This window comes from Bombina bombina, chromosome 1, assembly GCF_027579735.1.
Source record: "Bombina bombina isolate aBomBom1 chromosome 1, aBomBom1.pri, whole genome shotgun sequence".
NCBI lineage: Eukaryota > Metazoa > Chordata > Amphibia > Anura > Bombinatoridae > Bombina > Bombina bombina.
Window position 1 is genome coordinate 1,458,394,865 of NC_069499.1, and position 15,672 is coordinate 1,458,410,536.

Below are 15,672 nucleotides of genomic sequence, written 5' to 3' on the forward strand. Positions count from 1 at the left end.
TCCGATCGAGTCCATACACCTTTCAAGGAATTCCAGACTGCTCCCCATCCCATCAGACTGGCATCCGTTGTCACTATCTCCCATGAGGGTCTGCGGAAGCATTTCCCCTGGGACAGATGATCCAGCGACAACCACCAAAGAAGAGTCTCCCTTGTCTCCTGATCCAGATCTATTTGAGGAGACAAATTTGCATAATCTCCATTCCATTGTCTGAGCATGCTCAGTTGTAGAGGTCTGAGATGAAAACGAGCAAACGGAATCATGTCCATTGCCGCCACCATCAATCCAATTGCCTCCATGCACTGAGCCACTGATGGCCGAGGGTTGGACTGGAGAGATCGGCATGTATTCAGAATCTTTAACTTTCTGACTTCCGTCCAAACGATTTTCATGGATAGAGAGTCGATTAGAGTTCCCAGGAAAGGAACCCTTGCCTGTGGAATTAGGGAACTCTTTTCTAGATTCACCTTCCACCCGTGAGTCCTTAGAAAAGACAGAACAGTGTCGGAATGAGACTTTGTCAGCTGATAAGATGACGCCTGGATCAGAATATCGTCCAGATAAGGCGCCACTGCAATGCCCTGCGGCCTGAGAACCGCCAGCAGAGACCCTAGAACCTTTGTGAAGATTCTGGGTGCCGTGGCCAGACCGAAAGGAAGGGCCACAAACTGAAAATGTTTGTCCAGAAAGGCAAACCTCAGGAATTTGTGATGATCTCTGTGGATAGGAATATGAAGATATGCATCCTTTAAATCCACGGTAGTCATATATTGACCCTCCTGGATCAATGGAAGAATTGTCCGAATAGTCTCCATCTTGAAGGATGGAACTCTGAGAAACTTGTTTAGACTCTTGAGATCTAAAATGGGTCGGAACATTCCTTCGTTTTTGTGAACTACAAAAAAATTTGAGCAAAACCCCTGTCCCTGTATTGGAACGGAACAAATTACTCCCATGGAGGAGAGGTCTTTTACACAGCGTAAGAACGCCTCTCTTTTTATCTGGTCTACAAACAATCATGAAAGAAGAAACCTTCCTCTGGGGAAGGAATTTTTGAACTCCAACTGATACCCTTGAGACACGATTTCTAGTGTCCAGGGATCCTGAACGTCTCTTATCCAAGCCTGGACAAAGAGAGAAAGTCTTCCCCCTACTAGATCCGGTCCCGGATCGGGGGCCGCCCCTTCATGTTGTCTTGGTAGCAGCAGCAGGCTTCTTGGGTTGTTAACCCTTGTTCCAAGCCTGGTTAGGTCTCCCGGTGAGCTTGGCTTGTGAAAAATTCCCTTCCTGTTTAGTGGAAGAGGGGACTCGCTTGAAATTTCTAAAGGAACGAAAATTACTCTGTCGTCCCCTTTGCTTAGATGTTTTATCTTGAGGGAGGAGGTGACCCTTACCTCCCGTAATGTCAGAAATGATCTCCTTCAAGTCAGGCCCGAACAGGGTCTTTCCCTTGTAAGGAATAGCCAAAAGCTTAGATTTAGAGGAAACATCCGCAGACCAAGACTTTAGCCATAAGGCTCTGCGTGCTAAGATGGAAAATCCCGAACTCTTAGCCGCCAATTTGGTGATCTGAAAGGCTGCATCCGTAATAAAGGAATTAGCCAATTTAAGAGCCTTAATTCTATCCTGTATTTCTTCCAAAGGAGTCTCAGTCCTGAGAGACTCTTCTAGGGCTTCAAACCAAAAGGCAGCTGCAGTCGTGACCATCACAATGCAGGCCGCCGGTTGCAATAGAAACCCCTGATGAACATAGAGTTTTTTGAGGAGACCTTCCAATTTCTTAGCCATAGGGTCTTTGAAAGCACAACTGTCCTCGATAGGAATAGTCGTACGCTTAGCCAGAGTAGAAATAGCTCCCTCCACCTTAGGGACCGTCTGCCAAGAATCCCGAACGGTGTCAGCTATAGGGTACATTTTCTTAAAAATAGGAGAAGGGGAGAACGGGATACCCGGTCTTTCCCAGTCCCTAGCAATAATCTCTGAAGTTCTCTTAGGAACAGGGAAAACGTCAGAATAAGAAGGGACCTCCAAATATTTGTCCATCTTACTCAATTTCTCTGGAGGGACCACAATAGAATCACAGTCGTCCAGAGTCAATAAAACCTCACATAGTAACAGGCGGAGGTGCTCAAGCTTAAATCTAAAGGACATCACGTCCGAATCTGTTCGAGGCAAAGCACTTCCTGAGTCAGAAAGTTCCCCCTCAGATAGAGCCTCCAAACCCCCCAATTCAGAGCCCTGGGAGGGTAGATCGGAAATTGCCATTAAAGCATCAGACGTCGTATGGACCAAATGGGCCTCTTTCCTACTGCGTTTGCCTTGAAACACAGGCAAATTAGATAAAACCTCTGAAAGAGTAGATGACATAACTGTAGCCATATCCTGCAGAGTGAATGCAGCAGACACCGTTTAAGAACACGGGGTCGCTTGACCGGGCGTTAAAGGTTGTGACGCTTGGGGAGAAAGGTGCGGCATACCCTGAATCTCATCATTCTGAGAGCAATCCTTAGACATATTTTTATTAAAGAAAATCTGCTCTTTACACTGTAAGGCCCTCTCAATACATGAGGGACAAAACGTAACCAGGGGTTCCACAATGGCATCTAAACACATAGGACATGTATTGTGTTCAAAATCATCCATGCTAGCAAAAAGCAAAAACTAGCTTGGTCGTGTCTCCGGTAATTATGTAATCAGAAAAAAACGTGTGCACTGTGTCTTTAAAAATAAAACTGATCAAAAACGATCCTCTATAACGGCGTGCCCAAGATCGCTTGTATATACTAGCGACAAGCGGACTTAGAAGCCGTAAGTAAATGCTGCCGACCGGATACTCCGCAAAACCAACTGCTAAAGCACGCAATACTAGGCCCCGCCCTTCATGGGCGGTACACAACACACCCCGGGAAAAACCAAGCTTAAGCACCGCCATACACTGGAGCCTGATAGAGAGTATTTTATCTCCCTCCGACTCCGGCATTACTCCCAGCGTCAGCCTCATAACCATATGTCATTCACAAACAACAAAAAAATAATCAGATAATCGCCCGTTGCTAAACTCAAAGCAACTGAACTTAATACTGATCCCATCGCTTCTAGGCTTAAATGTTTAATGCCAGAATGAGTTGGGGAAAATGCTGGTAATCCCATTTATTAATAAAAATGATAACCCACACCTGTTAAAAAGGGAAGCCCTTACCCGAGCCCATAACCCCTAACAGAAAGGCATAGTACAGCCAATTCTGAGATATGCTGCAGAGCCCCAGAAATAAAGACTGCACTTACCTCTATGCTGAGGAACAGCATGAGAGTCTCACAGCATCAAGAGGATTCTTTCTTCCTCCTGGGGTCCTGTGAAGACAGAAGGGTCTTAGTTAACATTTTCTAAGACCATCAACAGAAGGGCAGCACAAGTATGGGAGGCGCAGTGAGAATTATGTCCCACCAGTTCCCATTGCTTTGAAGCCACCAAATGCTTCTCTTATTAACTGAAGAGTGTGATTTGGTCTAGGCTACACCCCATCACACAGTAGCACACTTAGGCACTACTTAAAAATTAATAAACTCTTGATTGAAGCAACTAAAATCTAACACCTCACTTTACCTCTTCCTATCACTAACACAGGTAAAGAGAATGACGGGGTGGGAGGGAAGGGAGGAGCTATATAATGCAGCTCTGCTGTGGAGCTCTTTGCCTCCTCCTGCTGACCAGGAGGCGATATCCCACAAGTAAGGATGAAATCTGTGGACTCATCATATCTTCTAAAAGAAAATAGTTAATAGGTGTTATTCACATTATTTATTAACTTTTTATGAAGTTTTTTAAAATGTAAAAACATTTTTGGGTTTACTATGCCTTTAAGTATGAAGCATGCACTTCCAATTCTCAGAATGGAAAACCCACAATTTCAAAAATAAATTACAGGAAAAGGCGACATAAAAAATAAAAGTATATTGCATTCTTTTTTATGCAATCTCAAAAGTCTTACATTTTCTGTGTGTGCAGATTTAGATAATGTAGTATAACCAAATGTTCACTGTAATATTTAGGTAAATACTTTTGTGCTAAGAACATAACAAAAGTGGATTACAACAAAATCTTTACTTAGTCAAATTCAGAGCAAGGTTCAAGGTTACTAGGTCTCATTGTCAAGATTTGTAGAGACCGAACACCCAAGAAAACATAAGCTGATTTTCAATCTAGTTGACCAAATAAGATATATAATTATAAATTGCTTTAGATGGTTTCTAAGATAACCTGCCCCTCCCAGTTCCGGATATCTCAAGCCAGGACTCCCTATGGACTATATCTCAGTGACCAAAGTATCTTTGTATTGTCAGAACCCTATTAGTGTCCTACATCACAAGACAAAACTTAGTTTAAAGGGGCATGAAACCTACATTTTTTTATTTAATGATTTGGAAAGAGCATGCAATTTTAAACAACTTTCTAATTTACTTCTATTATCTAATTTGCTTCATTCTCTTGATATCATTTGCTGAAAAGCAGATCTAGATAGGCTTAGTAGCTTCCGATTGGTGGCTGCACATAGATGCCTCGTGTGATTGGCTCACCCAAATGTATTGCTATTTCTTCAACAAAGTATATCTAAAGAATAAAGCAAATTAGACAATAGAAGTAAACTGGAATGTTGTTTAAAATTGCAGTCTCTATCTGAATCATGAAAGAAAAAAATTGGGTTTAATGTCCCTTTAAGACCTAAGATGCCACCCTCAAAACAGAAAATTAATCCCTATCTCCTGCATACAAAAATTCAAGCCACTCTTTCCCCAGGATAATGTTCCAATGCTCTTACTTTGCACACATGTAGGCATTCTCGCCGCTCAGGACATCTGACTTTACAAACAGCTCCAGCGCACGAACAATATTAACAGCGTGCTATAGGTAAGGAAAGGAAAAAGGTTGGTCACGAACTATAGGATATGAAGTTGCAATGGTATCTCATGCAGCAACATCACTTAGTACAATCAAATACACTGATATACTACAAAGAGATAACATGAATATCTAGGAATTTCAAGGAATCAAACTAAAGCTTTATTTTTTCTAGTATTAGTGGAATGGGTTAACTCTTAACTACCCATATCTACATTTCTCAAAATATAGCAATATGTCTGGTAACCTAGTCTTTTTATTTGACATACCCGGATCTCTAGTGCGATGTCCAAATACGGGTCATAGGTGTCAGACACACTTTTACACACAGAACACTTTACTGGAAAAACAAAAAAATATAAATAAAATGATAGATATATATTTATTTTAATAATAATAATAATAATAATAATAATATTTGTGCTTTGTGCTACTTATATATTTACAATATATCATCTCACCTCGAGAACGTAGATAACCTCCAAATATCTGATGTACCAAGGTTGTAGCTTGACTCTGGCGATCAAGCCTAGAATAAAAAATATAAATCTTGAGCTGGATTGTGCTCAATATTGTAACAGCAGCCGGAGGATAAGCTCTCTGCAAATGAAGACATTGCATATAATTTCTGAGCTGAAAAAAACAGAATTTATGCTTACCTGATAAATTACTTTCTCCAACGGTGTGTCCGGTCCACGGCGTCATCCATTACTTGTGGGATATTCTCCTCCCCTACAGGGAAAGGCAAGGAGAGCACACAGCAGAGCTGTCCATATAGCTCCCCCTCTAGCTCCGCCCCCCAGTCATTCGACCGACGGTTAGGAGAAAAAGGAGAAACTATAGGGTGCCGTGGTGACTGTAGTGTATAAAGACAAAAAAAATTTCAACCTGATTATGAAAACCAGGGCGGGCCGTGGACCGGACACACCGTTGGAGAAAGTAATTTATCAGGTAAGCATAAATTCTGTTTTCTCCAACATTGGTGTGTCCGGTCCACGGCGTCATCCATTACTTGTGGGAACCAATACCAAAGCTTTAGGACACGGATGAAGGGAGGGAGCAAATCAGGTTACCTAAATGGAAGGCACCACGGCTTGCAAAACCTTTCTCCCAAAAATAGCCTCCGAAGAAGCATAAGTATCAAATTTGTAGAATTTGGCAAAAGTGTGCAGAGAATACCAAGTCGCTGCCATACATATCTGATCAACAGAAGCCTCGTTCTTGTAGGCCCATGTGGAAGCCACAGCCCTAGTAGAGTGAGCTGTGATTCGGTCAGGAGGCTGTCGTCCGGCAGTCTCATAGGTCAATCGGATAATGCTTTTTAGCCAGAAAGAGAGAGAGGTAGCAGTAGCTTTTTGATCTCTCCTCTTACCAGAGTAAACGACAAACAAAGATGAGGTTTGTCTAAAATCTTTTGTTGCTTCTAAATAGAACTTTAAAGCACGAACAACATCTAAATTGTGTAATAAACGTTCCTTCTTTGAAACTGGTTTCGGACACAGAGAAGGAACAACTATTTCCTGGTTAATATTCTTGTTGGAAACAACTTTTGGAAGAAAACCAGGCTTAGTACGCAAAACAACCTTATCTGAATGGAAAACCAGATAGGGTGGATTACACTGCAAAGCAGATAATTCAGAAACTCTTCTACCAGAAGAAATAGCACCCAAAAACAGTACTTTCCAAGATAATAACTTAATATTTATGGAATGTAAAGGTTCAAACGGAACCCCTTGAAGAACTGAAAGAACTAAATTTAGACTCCAAGGAGGAGTCATGGTTCTGTAAACAGGCTTGATTCTAACCAAAGCCTGAACAAAAGCTTGTACATCTGGCACAGCTGCCAGTCGTTTGTGTAACAAGACAGATAAAGCATAAATCTGTCCCTTTAGAGAACTAGCGGACAACCCTTTATCCAAACCTTCTTGGAGAAAGGAGAGAATCCTTGGAATTTTTATTTTACTCCAGGAGAATCCCTTGGATTCACACCAACAGATATATTTACGCCATATTTTATGGTAAATCTTTCTAGTCACAGGTTTTCTGGCTTGGACCAGAGTATCTATCACAGAATTCGAAACCCACATTTGGATAAAATCAAGCGTTCAATTTCCAAGCAGTCAGCTGCAGAGAAACTAGATTTGGATGTTCGAATGGACCTTGTACTAGAAGATCCTGTCTCAAAGGTAGCTTCCATGGTGGAGCCGATGACATATTCACCAGGTCTGCATACCAAGTCCTGCGTGGCCACGCAGGAGCTATCAGAATCACCGAGGCCTTTTCCTGTTTGATCCTGGCTATGAGCCTGGGAAGGAGAGGAAACGGTGGAAACACATACGCTAGGTTGAACGACCAAGGCGCCACTAATGCATCCACTAGAATCGCGTTGGGATCCCTGGATCTGGACCCGTAACAAGGAATCTTGAAGTTCTGACGGGACGCCATTAGATCCATGTCTGGAATGCCCCATAATTGGGTTAACTGAGCAAAGACCTCCGGGTGGAGTTCCCACTCCCCCGGATGGAAAGTCTGACGACTCAAATAGTCCGCCTCCCAGTTGTCTACTCCTGGGATGTGAATAGCAGATAGATGGCAGGAGTGATTCTCTGCCCATTGGATGATCTTGGTTACTTCCTTCATCGCTAGGGAACTCTTTGTTCCCCCCTGATGATTGATGTACGCAACAGTCGTTATGTTGTCCGACTGAAATCTTATGAACCTGGCTTTCGCTAGCTGAGGTCAAGCCAGGAGCGCATTGAATATTGCTCTTAGTTCCAAAATGTTTATCGGGAGAAGCGACTCTTCCCGAGACCATAGGCCCTGAGCTTTCAGGGAGTCCCAGACCGCGCCCCACCCCAAGAGGCTGGCGTCGGTCGTGACAATGACCCACTCCGGTCTGCGGAAACTCATTCCCTGAGACAGGTGATCCTGGGTCAACCACCAGAGAAGTGAGTCCCTGGTTACCTGGTCTACTTGAATTTGGGGAGACAAGTCTGTATAGTCCCCATTCCACTGATTGAGCATGCACAGCTGTAATGGTCTTAGATGAATTCGAGCAAAAGGAACCACGTCCATTGCTGCGACCATTAGTCCTATTACTTCCATGCACCGAGCTATGGAGGGTTGAGGAATAGAATGAAGAACTCGACAAGCGTTTAGAAGCTTTAACTTTCTGACTTCTGTCAGGAAGATCTTCATTTCCATAGAATCTATTATTGTTCCCAGAAACGGAACCCTTGTGGACGGTGACAGTGAACTCTTTTCTATGTTCACCTTCCACCCGTGAGATCTGAGAAAAGCCAACACAATGTCTGTGTGGGCCCTCGCTTTGGAAAGAGACGACGCTTGGATTAGGATGTCGTCTAGATAAGGTGCTACAGCGATGCCCCTCGGCCTTAGGACCGCTAGAAGGGACCCTAGCACCTTTGAGAAAATTCTGGGAGCGGTGGCTAAACCGAATGGAAGAGCCACGTGAAGGATGGAACTCTGAGGAAATTGTTTAATATCTTTAAATCCAGGATTGGCCTGAAAGTTCCCTCTTTTTTGGGAACCACAAACAGGTTTGAGTAAAAACCTAGACCTTGTTCCCCGGAGGGGACTGGGTTTATCACTCCCATCTTTGATAGGTCTCTTACACAATGTAAGAATGCCTGTTTCTTTATCTGGTCTGAAGATAAGTGAGACAGGTGGAATCTTCCCTTTGGAGGAAGTCCCTTGAACTCTAGCAGGTATCCCTTGGAGACTATTTCTAGTACCCAGGGATCCGGAACATCTCTTGCCCAAGCCTGAGCGAAGAGAGATAGTCTGCCCCCTACCAGATCCGGTCCCGGATCGGGGGCTACCCCTTCATGCTGTCTTGGTAGCAGCAGCAGGTTTCTTGGTCTGTTTACCCTTGTTCCAGCCTTGCATGGGCTTCCAAGCGGGTTTGGGCTGGGCCGCGTTACCTTCTTGTCTAGCGGTAGTGGAGTTATTAGCCGGTCCGTTCCTGAAATTGTGAAAGGAACGAAAATTAGACTTGTTCTTAGCCTTAAAAGGCCTATCCTGTGGGAGGGCATGGCCCTTACCCCCAGTGATGTCTGAAATAATTTCCTTCAATTCCGGCCCAAAAAGGGTCTTACCCTTGAAAGGAATATTAAGTAACTTAGTCTTGGACGACACATCTGCCGACCAGGATTTTAGCCAAAGCGCCCTCCGCGCTACTATAGCAAAACCTGAGTTTTTCGCCGCCAATTTCGTTATTTGAAAAGCGGCATCCAATATAAAGGAATTAGCTAACTTTAATGCGTGAATTCTGTCCATGACTTCTTCATAGGAAGTCTCTTTCTGGAGCGACCTTTCTAGTTCCTCGAACCAAAAGGACGCCGCTGAAGTGACAGTAATAACACACGTAGCTGGTTGAAGGATGAACCCTTGTTGAACAAAAATCTTTTTAAGCAATCCTTCCAATTTTTATCCATAGGATCTTTGAAAGCGCAGCTGTCCTCTATAGGAATAGTTGTGCGCTTCGCTAGTGTTGAAACAGCTCCCTCAACCTTCGGGACCGTCTGCCATGCGTCCCTTCTAGGGTCTACTATGGGAAACATTTTCTTAAATATAGGAGGTGGGGCAAAGGGTACACCTGGCTTCTCCCACTCCTTATCCACTATGCTCGCTACCCTCTTGGGTATTGGAAAAGCGTCTTCGTGCACTGGGACCTCTAAAAATTTGTCCAATTTGCACAACTTCTCTGGTACTACTACAGAATCACAGTCATCCAGAGTAGCTAATACCTCCTTAAGCAAAGCGCGGAGATGTTCTAGCTTAAATTTAAATGCTACTATATCAGGTTCTGCCTGTTGAGAAATTTTTCCTGAGTCTGAAATTTCACCCTCAGACAGCCCTTCCCTCACAGCCAATTCCGATTGATGTGAGGGTAAAATAGATAAGGCATCGTCAGCGTCTGATTGTTCATCCTTTTTTTATCTGTATTTAAAACTGAACAATCACGCTTTCTCTGAAATGCTGGCAGTTTGGATAAAAGATTTGCTATAGAATTATCTACTACTGCTGTTAATTGTTGCATAGAAATAAGCACTGGCGCGCTAGGTGTCGCCTGCGCGGGCAAAGCTGGTGTAGACACAGAAGGAGAGGATGTAGAATTATCCTCACTACCTTCATTAGATAAATCATCTTGGGCAACATTATGAAATGTAACAGAGCTGTCCTTATTTTGTTTGGACGCTATGGCACAATTATCACAAACACTCAAAGGGGGAACACATTTGTCTCTACACACACAGAACATAGGTTATCTGATGGCATAGACATGTTAAACAGATTTAGGCAGGCAAACAATGCAATAAAAACGATTTTAAACAAAAACGTTACTGTCTCTTTAAATAATAAAATTACACACTTTATTTCTGAATGTTCAAAAAACTATGAAGGCAATATCCTTTCTTAATGCTTAGAAAGTATTGCACAGCAAATATGGAGACTCTAGCTCTTAAAACAAGCAAACTAGAGCTAATTGTTGGATTTAACCGTTTTTATACACTACAATCCCTGCTACAGTATTGCTGCAGCATTTTACCTTCCTTAGGGGTCAATCATCCACAGAAATAAGCCTTCTGGAGTCACTTTCTGAGTCACAGGACCCTCTCACATGAAAACTGCATGCACTGCCTTGAAATCAACTGCACAGCTGAAGCACCAAAATGAGGCTTCCTCCCTCAGCACACTAGAGTGAAGGGGCCTTCCTGACTAGATTTAGGTGTCTAAAACATGCCAGATCAATAAAAAACGTTCCCAAGTGTATATGAGCTTATAAAACCGTTCAAATGCCATGATATTGTAATAAAAACCAATCGATTTTGCCCCTAACAGTGTCTACCAGCATAAAAATCAAAAAGGGGAAGCCTGTTATCTTTTTTGCTGAGGTGAAAGAAAAATGGCTTACCATTTTCCCTGAGTGGAAAAATGACTGTCATCTAGCATTAGCCTGTGTTGTTAGAAGGAGACTAGTCATACCTGAAGCAGATGAGTCTGCAAATTGTTACCCCCAACTGAAGTTCTCTGGTTTCAACAGTCCTGCGTGGTAACAGCAATGGATTCTAGTTACTTGTGCTAAAATCATATTCCTCTTAACAGAAATCTTCATCACTTTTCTGTTGTAGAGTAAATAGTACAAGCCAGCACTATTTTAAAATAACAAACTCTTGATAGAAGATATAAAAAACTACAACTAACACCACAAACTCCTCACCATCCCCGAGGAGATGCTACTTGTTCAGAGCGGCAAGGAGAATGACTGGGGGGCGGAGCTAGAGGGGGAGCTATATGGACAGCTCTGCTGTGTGCTCTCCTTGCCTTTCCCTGTAGGGGAGGAGAATATCCCACAAGTAATGGATGACGCCGTGGACCGGACACACCAATGTTGGAGAAAAGAATGTTAAGGCTTGAAATGATCTTGCTCACAGTAAAGAGGTCAAATGTAAAGAGAAAGGAAAAAAAAAAAACAGGGAATAGAGTAATTCATGCACCAAGGACCCGAGTCGCTAAAGCTCTATTGCGAGATTCTATAAGATGCCTTATATGCAATCTTCCCTCTAATTTTTTTGAGCACTGTGCGCATATTTTTTGGACTGCAGTTTTTGGCCAGGTGACAAAAAGATAAATTATGCTTACCTGATAATTTTCTTTTCTTCCGATGGAAAGAGTCCATAGCTGCATTCATTACTTTTGGGAAATAAGAACCTGGCCACGAGGAGGAGGCAAAGACACCCCAGCCAAAGGCTTAAATACTCCTCCCACTCCCTCATCCCCCAGTCATTCTGCCGAGGAACAAGGAACAGTGGAAGAAATAGGGTGAAAAGGTGCCAGAATAAAAACAAGACGCCCCACATAAAATTACGGGTGGGGAGCTGTGGACTCTTTCCATCGGAAATTTTTTTTATCAGGTAAGCACAATTTATGTTTATCTTCCTAAACGGAAAAAGAGTCCACAGCTGCATTCATTACTTTTGTGAAAACAATACCAAGCTATAGAGGACACTGAATGCGAAAACGGGAGGGTACAATAGGCTGCCAATTCTGAGGGCACCAGGTCTGAAAAACACTACCCAACAAAAAAAACCCCGCTTCAACCGAAGCCGAGAAAACAGGAAGGGAAAAAGGCCCCAAGGACACTGACCAGCAGATAACCCGGAAGCCTAGTTAGAGACCACAACTCAGACTCAACTGAGCCAACAGTCCTCCGGGACACACCGTCGCCCAACAGTCGATCTCCCATAATACACCCTTTACTAGCAAAGGGAACCCCATCCGAACTCCCAAAGGAACAAGGCAAGGAAGAACCAAATGGAAACCGAAGGTTACCATAAACACCATAAAAGGAGTACCCTCAAATTAAACCAAGCTCGCAAGACCCAAATAGGTCCTGACAACAATGGGAGGCAATGACCAATCCAAAAAGAAACCACAAGGTGTACAACCAGGTAGCAGAACAGAGAAAGGTTCTCACAACATCCTGCAAAGGATTGGAACAGCTAGCACACGATCAAGGCGCAGACAGCTGCAGCTGGTTTCAAAAGAGCAACCCATCACTTGCCAGGCAGCAAGTCAACCAGCACTTAGGGACAGCTGAAAATGGAGACCAAACATCCCCCGAGCTCAGAACACTGAAGAATTCAGGCAAAATTACATGTAGCAGACCCAGAACACTGAAGAATTCAGGCAAAATTACATGTAGCAGACCCAGACGAAGGTAAACATCTGAATCAAGAACACACAGCCATCCTTAGGATGACACAGAAAATACTTGCTAGAAGCGGCTACCAAAATGTAGAGTGCTAAACCTCTACAACAGAAGGCACACTCTAAGCACCGCCAAACCTACACATAGGTCTCGAAAATAAAAGGAGAGCCCAGAACCTCAACGAGGACCAATGCGCCCCCAAGATCCGAGAAGAACAACGGACCTAAGGACCTACCTCCAGCCGGGCCAACCCAAGCATCAGCAGGTTCCGAAAGCAGGGAACCAGAAAAACCCCAGCTCAAACAACGAGCGGAAAGATGGCACAGCCATTACAACAGTGCTCGGATGCCAACCCGAACACCACATGGAGGCCGTCGACAAGGCCGTAGACCTAGAGATCTAGCTAAAGGCCCAACATAGACTCAAGGCAGAGCCAGAAACTCTCCAGATGGACAGAACAACCCAGAGAGCGTACCTCTCTCTGAAATAAGTTAACCCGTCTGTCCCAACCTCCTGAAGACAGGAAAAGCCCTAAGATAGGGACCACACTTCCGAAAGAAGGATATAAGCCCCCCCGACAAAAGAGGCCAGCAAAAGGGCCAGAAGGACAGAGCCCCTGCCCCCAGAACACAGCCAGAAGCTGAACCGAGAGAACAAATCTCTAAAGCCCTGATCTGGAAGGAATCTCCTGAAGATTTTAACTTGCTAGCACCAGACAAGGTGCCATAGCTGCAGTGTTTTTTGCTAGCAGAGCAGCGAAGCCATCACACTAGATTAGCAAGCCGACCAAGAGAAACCGACCAATAGGCGAAGGCAAGCCAAAGGAGCATCTGCACCAAGAAAAACCTGAGGAGGTCTGAGCCTCCCAAAAGAGAACCCGGAAACTGAAATCCTCCGTCTGATCTAAAAACCAGACCCCCGGGAGATAACCATACAATGTCCAAATTAAATTGAACGAGAAAAACTCGCAAGTCCCACCAAAAGACGAGACACCCTGCCCATGTCCAAGTCTGAAAGTTCTCAAGAAGAGAACCACATCAGGAACAAGACCAAGCACAATTCCAGGGCCTTAGAAGGCCAAACCGCAAAAAACGGCGGTAAGGAGGCGCTAAACCCCCAATCCTCCAAAGAGAGGAAAGAAACTCTAGGACCGAGCAAAAAGAGTGACGCAGCAGAACTCCACTGACCCGGTCAATCAGATTGAAAGCTGAATAACAATCCTTCCTGCCATACTGATCCTTTTAGAGAGCTTAGGTGAACTTATAAAGAAAAACAAGAAACACACAAATAATAATTGTGAGCACTCAGCGCCCCACCGGACCAGCCAGGCAGAACAGGCGCCACGTGTCTGAATAAGCCACAGGACAGAAGATCTGAATCCCAGAAGAACCAGCTGCAGCTGGGGTCATAACTGTCAAACTGCCTAAATCCTCCCTCAGGGGGGAAGGTAAAACAGACAAACATAGGACTAACGTGTCCCTTAAACTTCCGAAGAAGCAACCAGAGAGAATCGATCCCAGAAGTTCCCGAAGGAAACACATAATCGAAAATAAAAGGCATCCTAACCGGATAAAAGAAAATAAGGCAACCCATAGGTTAACCCCCAGGAAGAAAACAGGCATACCCGCAGGCCAAGCCAAACTGAATCCTGATCTTCCAACAAAAAACTAGGAAAGACCTCAATAAGCAGACAGTTTGGAGTCATCCCCTCATGTCTAATGAGGTGAGCCATTCGAAGTAGAATACTGTGGATTTCCATATCCGTTAAGGATAGGATCCTCTAATAACTCAAAAACGTGTCTGAGTAAAACGCGAAGACGCGCTATTCTGTAACGAAAGGCACAACACTCAGGAACAGCTGCACCCGTAGGGAACTGTATAGGCCCAACCAATGCCGGTAGACCCGGGACAATCGGGCACGAGCAAAAACACAAATAAACGTCTAGACTTTGCAGATGCATAATCGCCAAAAATATGTGAAAGCGAAAACGAGTTGCAACCTCTGGGGGGGGGGGGGGGGGCAAGCTACCCTGTAAGGAGGGATAAACATAATCTGGGTTACCCGCATGTGTAGTAGTCGGTGAAGATACTTCATGTAGAAAGCTCCTTTATTTGATTCAATCGATCGCCATTTTTACCTTGTACAGCAGCCCACGGCAAAAAAAAAAAATTTGGCTAAGGAGGTGACATTTTCACCTCTTAGCCAATAGTCGTGCGGTAAATCCGGCTTGGCGCCCATGGGAGCCAGATTTACCGTACTGCGATTGGGTAAGAGGTGAAAACGTCACCTCTTAGTCAAATTTATTTTTAGCCATGCGCTTACTGTAGGAGCTAAAAGCGGCGATCGGTTCAATCAAATAAAGGAGCTTTCTACATGAAGTATCTTATACTTCATGAATGAAAGTGCCCTTTGTTTGTTTCAATAGTAAATACTAGCATTTGTAAAACGCTAGGATTTACTTTCACTTTAATAAGTCCTGCAAGATAGTTCCTTACGGGAAACAAAAAGTTAGAGTACATTCTGATGAGGTAAAATGAAACTATCTTACCGGAATCTATGCCGTGGAACAGGAACACGGCCCTTCAAGTGTGACAAATAGTAGCAGCGCCTCCGCCATGGACTTAAGAGAGGAAAGCAGGCAGCGAAGTTCGACAACGCCGATTGCTACTGGAGCTGTTAATATGAGTCGGGATGGTTTCGCAGAAAGACTCTTCCTGCATCTCCAAACTAACTTTCATCCAGGCCCTCACTGAGAGACTGATAGGGTTACTTAAAGCTCCCGTCCCATGTCGAAGACTACTACCCTCCATAAGAGACAAAACAAACTTCTGACACTTCTCTGCCAACCTCCTGGAACGAAAGGCAAAGAATGACTGGGGGATGAGGGAAGTAGGAGGAGTATTTAAGCCTTTGGCTGGGATGTCTTTGCCTCCTCCCGGTGGCCAGGTTCTTATTTCCCAAAAGTAAAGAATGCAGCTGTGGACTCTTTCCATTTAGGAAGAAAAATGTGACTTTACTGTCCCTTTAAATACCCTACTT

At 44.0% G+C, this 15,672-nt stretch overlaps 1 protein-coding gene across 1 annotated transcript in view; it reads right to left on the reverse strand.

Annotated features, from left to right (window-relative positions):
* Positions 1-15,672, reverse strand: part of USP36 (ubiquitin specific peptidase 36) — a 195,389-nt gene that overhangs the window by 134,662 nt on the left and 45,055 nt on the right. The window contains exons 6-8 of the mRNA XM_053706269.1: positions 5,359-5,426; positions 5,167-5,237; positions 4,818-4,900 (exon numbers count right to left, since the gene is read on the reverse strand). Of these exons, the coding sequence (XP_053562244.1) occupies positions 4,818-4,900; positions 5,167-5,237; positions 5,359-5,426 (222 nt within the window). The remainder of the gene's footprint in view (positions 1-4,817; positions 4,901-5,166; positions 5,238-5,358; positions 5,427-15,672) is intronic.